Genomic DNA, 16,041 nt, shown 5'->3' with positions numbered 1-16,041 from the left:
ACACGTTCAGTAGACACAACCATCCTTTGATTATTTTTGATCCAAAGTTGGTTGAATCCAGATGCAAAACCCTTGGACAGAGGGCTATCACTATAGAAGTGTACACTTAAATTGTTAAGATGACCCATTTATGAGTCAGAAAGGGAAGGGGGCAGATAACTTGTGAGTGTGCGCCCTACATAATTACCTCAAATATTAAGCCCTTACCATGTGCAGCTCAGTCTAATTGAGAAGACAACCAAATAATCACAGCATCTGCTAAGCGGTCTATGGAGCCAGGGTTATCTCACCCGCCAGGCTGCATCACCAGGAAGCAGCCACCGGATTTGGCCTTCCAGGACTATAATAGCTGTCCCTGGAATTCCCCTCTGTGATCAACCAGACTGTGATTTATCATCAGTCTTGTATGATTTTCAAGCCAACCTGTCCCTCACTAGTTTTGCCTGAGAAAATAGTGCCCAATTTCTGGTAAAATACACACTGGCAGAAAATACTTCAAAATACTGACAGATAAAATCAGAGACAATTTAAATGTTCTTTACAGGTCTCTAGAACATAATGGCCTGTAGTACCAATGACTGGTTCCATGATCCCCTAAGAGAACACAACTTAGGAATGTGGATTCTAATGATAGCTTTATACTGCTTAGGCAAATTTACTTCTGAATCTTAAGTTCAGTGGCACAAGCAAATTTCCTTTACACTTTAGAGAGGTTGATTAACGAGTACATATGTAAAGAATACTTAGAGCACAGCATGACACAAAATATAATGACCATTTATGTTCACTTTCTATATGCAACGTGGATCGCCTTATGCATAGGAAAAACTCAAATACAGCCCTCTTCTAAACCTATAACCCTGAACTACAGGACAACGAATCAAGGTGCTGCCTTGCTTGCTATCAGTCTTCACTATCACACAAAGATCTCTCTGGTTGGCTCTGCTTGGGTCTTACAGTTCTGGCCCTTGCAAATACTTCAAGTATGGTACCAAGAAGATATGTAATGCTCCAGAGGCCAACGTGCCCCTCAGTCTGAATACTAAACAGTCTATTCAGGCCTTGTGTCTTTGTACCAGATTTTATTAAAGATCTTTACAGAGCAACATCCAGACTCCAGAATACAGCTGCCAAGGAGACCCTGAAACCAAATAAAGCACAAAAGTAAGAAATTTTACCAGAGTTATTAAGTTCCTTATTTACCAAATGGATACACACTCCCATTGAGGGTTTGCAGCAACATTAACAAAATATATAAGGGTTTGTCCTTTTTTATATATAAAAAAAAATACAAGGCGGCCGGGCGTGGTGGCTCAAGCCTGTAATCCCAGCACTTTGGGAGGCCGAGAGGGGCGGATCACGAGGTGAGGAGCTCGAGACCATCCTGGCTAACACAGTGAAACCCCGTCTCTACTAAAAAATACAAAAAATTAGCCGGGCGAGGTGGCGGGCACCTGTAGTCCCAGCTGCTCGGGAGGCTGAGGCAGGAGAATGGCGTAAACCCGGGAGGCGGAGCTTGCAGTGAGCTGAGATCCAGCCACTGCACTCCAGCCCCTGCGACACAGCGAGACTCCGTCTCAAAAAAAAAAAAAAAATACAAGGCACCTAGAGACACAACACCTACAAACAAAAAAACCCCAGGTGTTGACCATAGCTGCTGAGCACAGTGGTTCACCTGAGGTCAGGAGTTCGAGACCAGCCTGGCCAACATGGTGAAATCCTGTCTCTACTAAAAATACAAAAATTAGCTGGGCTTGGTGGCAGATGCCTATAATTCCAGCTACTCGGGAGGCTGAGACAGGAGAATTGCTTGAACCCGGGAGGCAGAGGCTGCAGTGAGCCAATATCGTGCCACTGCACTTTAGCCTGGGTGACAGAACAAGACTATGTCTCAAAAAAAAAAAAAAAAAAAAAAATCTTGAGCAAATAAGGGAAGATAAGGGAAAACTATTTCATTTCATACACACGAGTGAAAGCAGGAACTTCTGAAAATAAAGGCAAACACCTGTCCCAATGGAACTGAGGGTTAAATAGACCCCAGGTTTCAACTTGTATTCTCCCACATAAAGTAAATAAATGCAATTTTTATTCACCAAATGCTTACCAGAATGTGGGATACAAGTATTAACAGAAAGACTAGGAAGGACCCTATTCTGCCCCAAGAGGCCCCTGCCCCTGCAGACATACCTGTTATGCTGTGGGGACTGGCTGGGGCATGGCAGGCGGCTCTGGCTTCCCACCCTTCTGTTCTGAGATGGGAGTGGTAGGCAGTATTTCATCTTTGGGTTCCACGATGCTCACATGGTCAGGCAGGGGCTTCTTAGGGCCAATCTTACCAGTTGGGTCCCAGGGCAGCATGATCTTCACCTTGATGCCCAGCACACCTAGAGGACACCACAGTTGTTAGCACACAGCTGGGATCTCACCGGCCCCCATCACACAACACCAAAGAGAGCAAGCAGTTTACTCAAGCACTCCTGGGTCTGGTCCCTTCTCAGACAAATGCCTCTAAATCAATCAATGAATAGGACACTTCTGCAGAAGGAACTCACGCACAGCACCACAGAACATGGTACTGACAAGGACCAAGAGCAGGAGGTGACCTTTCTGACTCGTCATCATGTCATCACTGAAGGGTACACAGATGGCTAAAAAAGACAAACCAACTCTTGGATCTGACAGGTCTCAGCAATTTGATTCTTACAGATCAATGTGGTAATCGATATGCCAAGGAATATGAACATACCCAGCTGCTTCCATGATAAACTCCCCCAAATTTTTAGATGTCTGTGGAAAACCAAATCTATCCACAAATGCCCTTTGACAAGCACTCTCAGCTGCTCACCTTGTCTGAGCAACACATGGCGCACAGCAGTGTCAACGTAGTAGTTAACAGGGTCTCCGCTGTGGATCATCAGGCCATCCACAAACTTCATGGATTTAGCCCTCTGTCCTCGGAGTTTCCCAGACACCACGACCTCGCAGCCTTTGGCCCCGCTCTCCATGATGAACCGCAGCACACCATAGCAGGCCCTTTAGAAGAAAAGAAGAGATCTACTTGTGTTATTATCAAGGACCTCCACCAAGTTTAAAAAACAAAACAAAAACTTAGTATTCAATGTTCCTTTAATGGAGAATAAATTTGACCAGAATCTGGCCCCAATGATACCAATTCTCTTCCACACCTATCACACGGAATCTTAGGGTAATATTCATCAAGTATGTCAAGCTCCTAAACATGTACTTTCCAACTCTGGCTGCATACTGGGATCACCTCGGAAGGCTAAAATAAAACACAAAAGAAACGCTGATGTCTAGGCCCTACTCTAAGCCAATTAAATGGGCAAAGTACAGGCACATGTATTTAAAAATGCTCCCTGGGTGATTCTCACGTATAATCAAAATTGAGAACCACATTTTTAAACTCCAATTACCCACTTTGTGGTCCCTTGTAATACTCTGCAACCTCCGAAGTCTCATTCACTAGGAAAGCTAACCCACCTAGGATCCTGGCTACCTTGCTATTAGAATGCTGATAAAACATTTTAAAATATGCCCTACCCCCCAACTCATTCAGTAGTTTACACTCTGCGACATACTAACTGGAGAGCTAGCCACCTCCAGGCCCTTTCACATTATCTTACTTAATATTCTACAACTAAGAGGTGGTATGATGGTTCACCTTAGAAGATAGTAGATCCCAGGCTCAGAAGTACATTAACTTGCTTCAATGTGTGCAACTAGCATGTGGAGGGGTTACTAAGACAGACTGCTGAGTCACACATCCAGTTTCCTATTTGGTGGGTCTAGGACTGGCACTAATCTTCTGAGAACCATTGTTCTAAGCGCCTAGCGGGCACTCGAACCAGGTAAGCAGTCTTTTCTAGGTCCTTACCTACGGCCTTGTCTACACTACCCATCCCTACCAGTCAACCTTCCTACAGCACAGTTTTCCTATCATTCCTCTAGGCAAGGCATTTCAATGCCTTTACATACAGTCTAACTGCACAAAGAACTTCCTGTTGAAATCTTACCAGTACACCCTCACATTACTATCTGCATGCAACTCAGAGGTTAAGTGTCTAGATTTTAAGCTCTCTCGCATCAGGTCTATCTTATCTCTTCAGAGTACCATTTTAAGAGTGAACACATTAAGTAGATCCAAATGATTCCTACTGAAGTTTCATGGTATCCCACAAGTACTAAGGCACTTCTACCTAGGGATACATAACACACACCCAGTAACAGGCCTAATTATTCTTCATTGCCCACCGCACTCCCCGACAGGGCTCTTTGTAAAGCCTCCTCGCGAAGACCAACAGGAGTTGGTCCCCTCCTTGGACAGTTCTATTTGTGTTGAACTCCCAAAGCACCCAGAACACTTCTCCATTACAGTACTGACCACCCTTTATGGTTCTTGCTGCTTTCATAGTCTTGCTAGTCTGCCAATTCAGTGAGGGCATGGTTTAGTATCTTACTATAATCCTGGGAGACTAGCAGATCCTGTCACTTTATAACAGTTCATCTGCTAATCAACAAACAGGAGACATATATTTTGATACACACAAAAGGTCATGACCATTAGGTCTCAGGACACTTACCTCCGCACAGCAAGCCCTCCTAGGAGTTTGTAACGCAGAGACTCTGCCTGGGCAATGGCACACAGACCTCTAGTGGCCACCTTTTCAGCATAAAGCTTTAAAGGAAGGAAGGGACATCCTGTTACCATCACCACTGTTTTCAACTGAAAGTTGAAAATTTGGCATGTCACACAAGCATCACTTTCTAGACCAAGCTTGCCCAACCCAGAGGCCGCATGCTGCCCAGGAGATGGCTTTGATTGTGGCCCAACAAAAATTGAACATCGTGATTTTTTGCACTACCAGTAGCGTGGCCCAAGATAATTCTTCCAACGTGGCCTACGGAGGCCAAAAGACTGCACAACACCATCACAAACAGCATATAATTTCAGTATCCCTCAATTCCTAAAGCACTTCTACCACCTACACACAGTGCAGGTTCCTTGCCCTCCCACCCTGGCTCCTTTGGCCATACCAAGTACACCAATGGGGATAGTCAATCCATCATATGCATCATTTCTATACCCAAGTTGAATGTAAAATCCTTTAACTATCAGCCATTAGCAGAACAGGCTTACAAAGTTAAGCCCATTATTCATTAAGAGAATTTCAACAAAGTTGTATCAGTCCATTTGTAATGAACAAAGTCTCCCAGTTTTTAGAAGTTATCATTCTGAAGAGCCATTATCTCTGGCATACGCCAGAATCACTCACCTCTACACTGCCCTCTGGAAAGCCAAACCTCTTCTGAACTACAGCAGTCAGTTCCCGAATCCGCCGGCCCTTCTCACCAAGAACATTCTGTGTTCTGGGCGGGGAAAAAGTGACAATTCATGACTCTCACAAATGCTAGATTTAACTTTAAATCTTGCATATATATGTGGTAGCAAAATCTCTGCCACAAAGCATATAATTTTCATTGACAAAAACTAAAGTTAAATTTTCAAAATGCAGCTTTTTTTGAGACAGGGTCTCTCTCTGTCACCCAGGCTGGATCACACCAATGGCTCACTGCAGCCTGGACCTCTTGGGCTCAAGCCATCGCCTGCTTCAGCCTCTGGAATAGCTGGGACCACAGGTATGCACCACCACACCCTTATCTTTTTTAGAGAGGGGGTTTCCGCATGTTGCCCAGGCTGGTCTTGAACTCCTGAGCTCAAGCGATCCTATGCCTGGCCTTAAAATCCAGCTTTTAAGAAGCAATTACATTCACTAAGCCCAGACTCACTGGCTGTCTATCCCCTTAAGTTCACAAAGGACAAACCAGCCAGGCGCGGTGGCTCACGTCTGTAATCCCAGCACTTCAGGAGGCCGAGGTGGGCGGATCACGAGGTCAGGAAATCGAGACCATCCTGGCTGACAGGGTGAAACCCTTTCTCTACTAAAAATACAAAAAATTAGCCGGGCATGGTGGTTGGCCCCTGTAGTCCCAGCTACTCAGGAGGCTGAGGCAGGAGAATGGCAGGAAGCTGGGAGGCGGAGCTTGCAGTGAGCAGAGATCTCACCACTGCACTCCAGCCTTGGGGACAGAGCAAGACTCTGTCTCACAAAAAAAAAAAAAAAAGGAATAAACCAACTTAGCATTTACAACAATTATAGGTGATGGCCAGTCAAGTGAGTTTTACCTGGTGGCTAAGATAATGATTTCTGTCCTGGTTGGTGTAACTCGCACCTCAACTCCAGAGTAGCCATCTTCAGCCAGCTCCCGAGTAAGAAACTCATTCAGTTCAGCTTTGAAGATGCCATCAGCGACAAACTAATCCAAAAAAAGCGAAGTTCAAAATTAGGACATCGGTGTAGGCTCACTTTCGCCTGAGCCAGTGTCTTATTAGTCAATGCATCCCTCCCCAAAACTAAATACCTCCAACCAATGGTTCCAAACCCTTGTTCCAACAGGAGTGCAGCAACCCTTCTCAGACAAATGCCTCTAGGTCATCTTTAGGAAGTTACTTCAACCAGGGCCCTTTAAACTGTGCCACAGAATGCAGCACAGAGTAGGCAACCTGGGCGAAGGCAACACCCCCAAGTCAGACTCGTCATCATCTCTTCATCGAAGGGTTTAAAACAGTTCCACATGCAAAACAAGAAACTGCTCTAAAATAGCCTATTTACACTTCACTCAGCACAGCAAAGACACTGTACTTGTCACTGTGAAGGAACAGAATAGATAGTGGACTTAACATACGCTCTCTCACTTGCAGACACAACCTGGACCGTCTAAAGAATCCCAGCCATGTTATCTGGCCTTACGGTACCTGTGGTTTTAACTGTAAACAGAGCTGGAAAATCCTAACTCACAAGAGTTGTGGATTTAATTTTAACATCGAAGTGTAGGTATACGAAATGACAAACTGTCTATTTTTAAAGCTAATGATTTTTACACAGTTCTTTCCCATGGAATAACAAAGCGTTAAATCCGAGGCAGCTTCCTCCCGGGGTCCTCAGACGGAGCAAGCAATCGTCAGTAACCCTTCATGTTGAGGTCGTGGGACCAGCAGACTGTACCCAGACTCGACCAGTAAGAAGACAAGTATACACTGCTGCCTCCCCTTCCCAAAACCATGGGATAAGACATGAGGGAAATGACACACGCCCTCAAAATGCCACGTTTACTAATTCCATTGACCAAAAAATGCTCACAAACGCCTTCTCCGGGACAGAAGGGGCGCCTGGTCCCCATCTCTCTGCGCTTCACTCGGAACCAGAGAAAAACCTGTCTCTCCCTTACCCGGCCACACAGCGCCCGCCTGGCTCGGGCCTCTCACTCAATCCACCGCCATCCGCGGCCCGTGGGAATGCCAGGAGGCCTAAGCCGCTTCCCAGGGCAGGGCACGGAGCTGCAGGCCTCGCGGTGGCACCCGAGAAGCCCCTGACCCTCGCGGCGCAGTCGTTCCCCGAACCCAGTCCCCAGAGGCTCACCTTCCTCTTCTTGGAAATTTGCACGGCCATCTTGCCGCCGCGCTCCGCCGAAAGAAAAAGAAGTGGCGGGCGGGCGGAAGTGAGTATAAAGGGCGCAAGCGACGACGCAGGGCTGCGCTACGTGGACGCCTATGGGTGCTCATGGGAAATGTAGTTTTTACGTAAAGAAGGCGTCAAGGGAAGGAAGAGTGTAGGCAGGAACAGCAAAGGGGGTTCGACCAGCAGGACTGCTAGACTTCAGAGGATCTTAGAGTTCAATTCGCTTTTTTTTTTTTTTTTTGAGACGGAGTCTTGCTCTGTCGCCCAGGCTGGAGTGCAGTGGCCGGATCTCAGCTCACTGCAAGCTCCGCCTCCCGGGTTCACGCCATTCTCCTGCCTCAGCCTTCGGAGTAGCTGGGACTACAGGCGCCCGCCACCTCACCCGGCTAGTTTTTTGTATTTTTTAATAGAGACAGGGTTTCACCGTGTTAGCCAGGATGGTCTCGATTTCCCGACCTCGTGATCCGCTTGTCTCGGCCTCCCAAAGTGCTGGGATTACAGGCTTGAGCCACCGCGCCCGGCCGCGAGTTCAATTCTCATAGTTTAAAAACAAGCAATGCGAGGTGCAGAGGTGGAAATTACAGGTATAAGTTCACACAGCAACAGAGTTTAACCAGCGTGGAACTCTGGCCCCTACAGTTTCAGGGTGGACATTGTAATGAAAATCTGCTGAAATCCCTCAGTGAAATTCATTTAAGACTCCTCTTTGGGAGGCCAAGGCGGGCGGATTACTTGAGGTCAGGAGTTAAAGACTAGCCTGGCGAACATGGTGAAACCCCGTCTCTACTAAAAATAGAAAAAGTAGCTGGGCGTGGTGGCAGGCACCTGTAATCCCAGCTACTCAGGAGGCTGAGGTGGGAGGATTGCTTGGACCCGGGAGGTGGAGGTTGCAGTGGGCGGAGATCCCACCACTGCACTCTAGCCTGGGCGACAGAGTGAGGCTCTGTCTCAAAAAAAAAAAAAAAAAAAAAGAATGTCCCCCAGTCTGTGCCCATTTCCTCCATTCCAAATGATAATAAAACCTGATATTTACTAAGTGTCCTAGGGACTGTGTTCTGTGCCCTTTATGTTGTTTTCATTTACTCCACCTTACTTTCATCAAGTCCATTACAATTTGTAACAGAAGTCCCAGAGAGTGGCTCGTGTGCCCGCCCGCCCTCCCTCTCTTCCTTCCTTCCTTCCTTCCTTCCTTCCTTCCTTCCTTCCTTCCTTCCTTCCCTCCTTCCTTCCCTCCTTCCCTCCTTCTCTCTCTTTCTCTCCTTTCTTTCTTTTCTCTCCCGTTGCCCAAGCTGGAGCGCAGTAGTACGATCTCAGCTCCCTGCAACCTCCACCTCCCAGGTTCAAGCGATTCTTCTGCCTTGGCCTCCTGAGTAGCTGGGATTACAGGTGCACACCACCAAACCCGGCTAATTTTTGTATTTTTAGTAGAAATGAAGTTTCACCACGTTGGCCAGGCTGGTCTTGAACTCCTGACCTGAAGTGATCCACCTGCCTCACCCTCCCAGAGTGCTGGGATTACAGGCATGAGCCAATGCGCCCGGCCTTCTTTTTCAATTAAAAAAAAATTCTAGCCAGGTGCAGTGGCTCAGGCTTGTAATCCCAGCACTTTGGGAGGCCAAGGCAAGTGGATTGCTTGAGGCCAGAAGTTTGAAACCAACCTGGGCAACAGAATGAGACACTCTCATCTCTACAAAAAGTGAAAAAAGAAAATTAGCCGGGTGTGGTGGTGTGTGCCTGTAGTCCCAGCTACTCTGGAGGCAGAGGTGAGAGGACTGCTTGAGCACAGGAAGTCTAGGCTGCAGTGAACCGCGATTGTGCCACTGCACTCAGCCCGGACAGCAGAGTGAGACTCAGTCTAAAAAAAAAAAAAAATTTAAATGTCTGTTCATTTTATTATGAAGCTTACAGAACAGTTGGAAAAACTGTACATGTATGCATTACCAAGCTGAGGGGGAATTGAGAATGATGCTACAACTAATATTTTGCTGTTGCTTTATCATATATCTACTCATCCCTGTAGCCACCCACCAATATATCTTTTGAGGCATTTCAAAGTAAGTTGCAGACATTGGTAAACTTTACCCCTAAACACTTCAATAACAGTTTTAAGTTTGAATAGTTTTCTTCACGTAAAAGTCAGGGTATTTCTCTCTAAAACTATTTCAGGTTTTTCTTAAGAATATAGAAAGATCGCCGGGCGCGGTGGCTCACGCCTGTAATCCCAGCACTTTGGGAGGCTGAGGTGGGCGGATCACAAGGTCAGGAGATGGAGACCATCCGGGTTAACTCGATGAAACCCCGTCTCTACTAAAAATACAAAAAAAAAAAAAAAAAAAAAAAAAAAAAAAAAAAAAAAAAAAAAAAAAAAATTAGCCGGGTGTGGTGGCGGGCACCTATAGTCCCAGCTACTCGGGAGGCTGAGGCAGGATAATGGCATGAACCCGGGAGGCGGAGGCTGCAGTGAGGTGAGATGGCGCCACTGCGCTCCAGCCTGGGTGACAGAGCGAGACTCCATCTCAAAAAAAAAAAAAAAAAAAGAATATAGAAATATCGCCGGGCGCGGTGGCTCACGCCTGTAATCCCAGCACTTTGGGAGGCCGAGGCGGGCGGATCACAAGGTCAGGAGATCGAGACCACGGTGAAACCCCGTCTCTACTAAAAATACAAAAAATTAGCCGGGCGCGGTTGTGGGCGCCTGTAGTCCCAGCTACTCGGGAGGCTGAGGCAGGAGAATGGCGTGAACCCGGGAGGCGGAGCTTGCAGTGAGCCGAGATCGCGCCACTGCACTCCAGCCTGGGCGACAGAGCGAGACTCCGTCTCAAAAAAAAAAAAAAAAAAAAAAAAAAAAAGAATATAGAAATATCTAGCAAAATAGTGAACCCACATTTCTTCATGGGCAGTGCTCTCCTTCCCCGTTATACCAAAAGAGGCTTTCCAATGTGCCACACTCCCTGGCAGCATCACTCAGTTATTTTCTGGTCCTAGAAGCCATTGGAGTGTTTAACTCCAGCACTAAAACAACTCTGATGTAAAGTGACCTGTCCTATAATCATGGAATTAACAGAGTTCTACAGGAGCTGAGCAGAGGGACCAGGGAAGACGACAAAAAGTGGCTGGGTGCGTTGGCTCACGCCTGTAATCCCAGCACTTTGGGAGGCTGAGGTGGGTGGATCACCTGAGGTCATGAGTTTGAGACCAGCCTGGCCAACATAGTGAAACCCCATCTCTACTAAAAATACAAAAATTAGCCAAGTGTGGTGGTGCATGCCTGTAATCCCAGCTACTTGGGAGGCTGAGGCATGAGAATCTCTTGAACCCGGGAGGTGGAATTGCAGTAAGCCATGGTCAAAACCACTGCCCTCCAGCCTGGGTGACAGAGTGAGACTCTATCAAAAAGAAAAGAAAAGAAAAAAGAAAAGAAAAGAAAAGAAAAGAGAAGTGGACGAACCAAAGAACCAAAGAGATGGTAGCTGTGGATCTATCTTTTTTTTTTTTTTTTAGGAAAAAGTTTCCCTCTGTCGCCCAGGCTGGAGTGCAGTAGCGCAATCTCAACTCACTGCAACCTCTGCCTCCCGAGTTCAAGCGATTCTCCTGCCTCAACCTCCCGAGTAGGTGGGATTACAGGCACGCACCACCACCAGCTAATTTTTGTGGTTTTAGTAGAGACAGGGTCTCACTATGTTGGCCAGGCTGGTCTCGAACTCCTGGCCTCAGATGATCCACCCGCCTCGGCCTCCCAAAGTGCTGGGATTACAGACATGAACCACTGCACCCAGCAGATGCCCTAGTTTCTGACTTCAGTCGTGAATGCTTGGCGACAACCCTTACCGAGATGAGGAACCTAGGAATAGGTTGTTTTTCTTCCCACTGCCCCCCCAACCCCGCTCCCCGTCCATCTGTTCTCTCTCTCTGCTCTTCATGCGCCTCTTCATCCAGCTCCTTGGTCTGTCTATAGAGTGGTGCCAGGTTGCTGAAAACGTGAGCCTGGTAAATCCACCTGCCTGACTTCCCTATGTCTTCACTAGAGATGTGGGCGCTGAAGGAGAGCACCCGCCGTTGTGTGCTGGGATGAGAGTAAAATCACAGCAGGCTCCTAGACCCTCTCAGTGAATCACTTCTATTTCCTCATTCCCATATGCCTCACATTCTCCCACAGTCCCTATTATAATATTTGACAAAGCTTTAACCCCAGAACCTCCTCACTTTCAGAAGTCAACCTCCCTCCTAGCCCCTTGGCCCCCTAATAGATTGTATAGCCAGAAACTGCCTCCTGCCCATCCTATAATCCTGTGTATTCCTGGCTATCCTTACCTCCTTCCTTCCCAGCTTAGGAAAGAGACCATCTTTCTTCCCAAGGCCAGCCTTCCCATTGTGTTCTGGTCCCAGTTTAGTTCTGTTTCCTTGAGACCTTGCTCTAGCAATCATTCTCCCCCTTGCTCATGGTCATCTCGCTTCATACTGACTCTTTCCTTTCCCTGCTGCCCGCATGTTAAACACACCACTTCTTCAGGGTTGTGCCTCCTCTCATTGCTTCAGTAGTGTTCTGTGCATCCCCTCCTGTAACACTCATCTCACTGGGTTGGAATGGTCTATGTGTTTCTCTCAGTAGACTGTAGGTTCTGTAAGAGCCTGGACTGAACCTATTTTATTCATTCTATTCAGAGCTTGGATCTGGACAGGCTCAGGCCCAGTGTCAGTCAAAGTTTGAAGAGCAAACAAATAAATGCATGGATTCTAGTTTTTAGATAATTCCTTGTAGCACGGAACTAATATGAATTTGCCTGCACATGCTGTATCTTATCTGGGATGTTCAGAAAACCAAATTCTGGAGGCTCAAAGCTGAGGATCAGACAGTGGCAAGTTCTCTGAGGTAAATGCCACCTCTTGATGATGTGGTAGCTCATCTGCTGCCCTTCCCCAGGGATGCCAGGAGGCTGCCTGCCTGAGTGTCACCCCCCAGTCCCAGGAGAACGTCCATGAAGGAAGCCTTTGTCTTGATCATACTGCCCTTCCTCTGTCTAAGACTATTATAAGAAAAAGGCAATATAGTACTCAATGCTGTGGAAACAATAGTAGTTGTAATACATTGAGTTGTTACTAAGAGCAAGGACAGTGAGAGTGCCTTAATCTCTCCCTGGGTATCCAAAAAGAAAGCAAAACTCTATCTGTTTAGCCCACAGAGTCACAGAATTGTCCCTTGGATTGTGAAGAGAGGACTGTGAGTGTCTGAGAAACATATGGCTTTGTGGCCACACTTGGGCCATGCATGGGCCCTTGGAGCGTCACAAAGGACTTTCCTGAAATTCCTGAAAACCAAAGGTGAGATTTGCCCTGGTCAAATGAATACAGCCCACAGTTTCTGGGAACAGTTTGAAAACAGTAGAACCTCATAGAAAGCATTGAATTTACCTGAATTTACCTGAATCCAAAGGCTAGGCACGGTGGCTCACGCCTGTAATCCCAGCACTTTGGGAGGCCAAGGCAGATCACTTGAGGCCAGGAGTTTGAGACCAGCCTGGCCAACATGGTGAGACCCCCATCTCTACTAAAAATACAAAAATTATTTGGGCATGGTGGCAGGCCTATAGTCCCAGCTACTCAGGAGGCTGAGGCACAAGACTCGCTGGAGCCCAGGAGGTAGAGGTTGCACTGAGCCAAGATTGTGCCACTGCACTCCAACCTGGGCAACAGAGTGAGACTGTCTCAGGAAAAAAAAAAGAGAGAGAGAGAGAGAGAGAAAGAAAGAAAGAAAGAAGAAAGAAAGAAAGAAAGAAAAGAAAGAAAGAAAGAAAGAAAGAAAGAAAGAAAGAAAGAAAGAAAGAAAGAAAGAAAGAAAGAAAGAAAGAAAAGAAAGAGGAAGAAAAACTTACCTGAATCCCACTTGAGGAGCTTGACAGAGAGAGAACTGAAGTTGTGGGAATAAGGGTGGGTGTCCCTGCCTTGCTGCTCCAGAGTGGCTCAGAGGGAGGTGGGAGGACAGAGGAGCTTCTTCTGTTCACAGAGAGAGGGTAAATGGGTCTCCACTATGGCACCTGTTAAGGGATTGCTGTTCTAGGGCAATAGCGACCATATTCAGTTGTCACTTACTTTAGAGTCTGACACCCCCAGAGAGACACAATGATGTCATTGGATTCTCAGTGATTTGGTTAAAATAGATCGGTGACTCACTCTGGGCCTCAAATTGAGTCTCTGCATATTCATAGAAGAATGCTGTCAAATAAATTTGAACAGATCTTTTTTCACTGCTTTTGTATCATTGCTTAAAAGACTCACACTTCTGAATACCCCTACTTAAAATAAAAATAAGATTCAGTGTATGGAAGGGTGTGTTAAAACAAGCATCCTCACTCTGTAGGTGAGGTGTGAACTGGTTCTTCCTTTTTGGAGGGCAGCTTGGCAGTATCCACTAAAATTGAAGATGTAGATTCCCTTTGGCCTAGAAAATATATTTCTTTTTATCTACTTCAGAAAAACACTCACACAATGTACATGGGGTGATTGCAAGAATGCTTATTAGAACATTGTTAGTAATAGTGAAAAACTAAATTATAAACAGCCAAAAAGCCCTGCAGTAGGAAAATGGTTGTGGAATATCATGTAATAACTAAAAAAGAAAAAAAAAGAAAGAAAAATTACAGTGGCTCACGCCTGTAATCCCAGCACTTTGGGAGGCCGAGGCGGGCGGATCACGAGGTTAGGAGATCAAGACCATACTGGCTAACACGGTGAAACCACATCTCTACTAAAAATACAAAAAAAAAATAGCCAGGTGTGGCGGCGAGCGCCTGTAGTCCCAGCTACTCCGGAGGCTGAGGCAGGAGAATGGTGTGAAGCCTGGAGGCGGAGCTTGCAATGAGCCGAGATGGCGCCACTGCACTCCAGCCTGGGCAACAGAGCAAGACTCTTTAAAAAAAAAGAAAAGAAAAGAAAAAAAGAAATAGATCTATGTATTTGCACGAAAAAAGCACCAAGTGATACTGCTATGTGAAAAAAAGCAAGTTGCAGAACAATATTACTCTATAATATGTATGTAAAATATAATAAAACATATCTATGCATGTAAATGAATGGAAGGATTTATACTCAACTAACAGAGAACTAAGGTTACCTCTGGGGAATGCAGCAGTATTAGGGGAGGTTAAGGAGCAATTATGGCTTGAATTTTCTTTTCTTTTTTTTTTTTTTTTGTCTGAGACAGAGTCTCGCTCTGTCGCCCAGGCTGGAGTGCAGTGGCGCCATCTTGGCTCGCTGCAAGGTCTGCCTCCCGGGTTCATGCCATTCTCCTGCCTCAGCCTCCCGAGTAGCTGGGACTACAGGCGCCTGCCACCACGCCCGGCTTTTTTTTTTTTTTTTTTTTTTTTTTGTATTTTCAGTAGAGACAGGGTTTCACTGTGTTAGCCAGGACTGTCTCTATCTCCAGACCTCGTGATCCGCCGGTCTTGGCCTTCCAAAGTGCTGGGATTACAGGCTTGAGCCACCGCGCCCGACCGGCTTGACTTTTCTTAAAATATATTGGCTGGGTGCAGTGGCTAACGCCTGTAATCCCTGCACTTGGGGAGGCTGAGGTGAGCAGATTGCTTGAACTCAGGAGTTCCAGACGGGCCTGGGCGAAACTCCATCTCTACAAAAAGATACAAAAATTAGCTGGGCGCGTGGGTCTGCAGTCCCAGCTACTCGGGAGACCGAGGTGGGAGGATGGCTTGAACCTGGGAGGCGGAGGTTGCAGTGAGCCCAGATCGAGCCTCTGCACTCCAGTCTGGGTGACAGAGCGAGACTCTCTCAAAACACAAAAAAGAAAAAAAAAAGTATATTCACGTGTTACTTGTGAAATGAAAACAAAGAAAAAATGTAAGGAAACACGAACATATATGGATTTCTGATAATGTGGCCACTTGTGAAACAATGGGGATGTCTTTGTCTACAACACAAAATGTCATAATCCTTTCCTCTGAAAACTCAGTCTTTTTTTTTTAATTTTTCTTTTCACCTACAACGTGTTCTATGATAGAAAACTCAGAGTCTTAGGGCCAGGAGCCGTGGCTCATGCCTGTAATGCCAGCACTTTGGGAGGCTGAGGCAGGTGGATCACCAAAAGTCAGGAGCTCAAGGCCAGCCTGGCCAACATGGTGAAACCCCATCTCTACTAAAAATAACAAAATTAGCCGGGTGTGGTGGCACACACCTGTAATCTCAGCTACTCAGGAGGCTGAGGCAGGATAACTGCTTGAACCTGGGAGGCGGAGGTCGCAGTGAGCCGAGGTCACGCCACTGCACTACAGCCTGGGCAGCAGAGCAAGACTCTGTCTTGGAAACAAAACAAAACAAAACAAAAAACTCAGAGTCTCTTAATCAGACTATAAATTTGTACCATCTTATACCATAGCCACTGGCCTCGTGGGGCTTTTGAGCACTTAAAACTGGCTAGTCTGGATGGAAAAGTGCTGTAAGAGGAAAATACACATCAGATTTGGAAATATAAAAAGGAATATAATGTCTCATTAAT

General features: G+C 46.3%; 1 protein-coding gene and 2 non-coding genes across 3 annotated transcripts; all 3 read right to left on the bottom strand.

The window, feature by feature from the left end:
* Positions 1-1,062: 1,062 nt before the first annotated feature.
* Positions 1,063-7,559, bottom strand: RPS3 (ribosomal protein S3). The gene is made up of 7 exons (XM_005579101.4): positions 7,500-7,559; positions 6,206-6,336; positions 5,295-5,388; positions 4,602-4,696; positions 2,846-3,033; positions 2,188-2,384; positions 1,063-1,141 (listed from the first exon to the last, which is right to left on the bottom strand). Exons 1-6 carry the CDS (start codon positions 7,527-7,529, stop codon positions 2,191-2,193), a joined length of 732 nt encoding a protein of 243 aa, XP_005579158.1. The 5' UTR covers positions 7,530-7,559; the 3' UTR covers positions 1,063-1,141; positions 2,188-2,190.
* On the bottom strand, positions 2,490-2,635 carry LOC123568915 (small nucleolar RNA SNORD15). Its single transcript, XR_006692466.1, has one exon. It is a non-coding gene; the product is annotated as a small nucleolar RNA SNORD15 (small nucleolar RNA).
* On the bottom strand, positions 6,489-6,636 carry LOC123568916 (small nucleolar RNA SNORD15). Its single transcript, XR_006692467.1, has one exon. It is a non-coding gene; the product is annotated as a small nucleolar RNA SNORD15 (small nucleolar RNA).
* Positions 7,560-16,041: the final 8,482 nt, after the last annotated feature.

Source organism: Macaca fascicularis, chromosome 14 (genome assembly GCF_037993035.2).
Source record: "Macaca fascicularis isolate 582-1 chromosome 14, T2T-MFA8v1.1".
NCBI lineage: Eukaryota > Metazoa > Chordata > Mammalia > Primates > Cercopithecidae > Macaca > Macaca fascicularis.
Note: the sequence above shows the minus strand (reverse complement) of the source record. Positions and strands in the feature narration are given on the sequence as shown.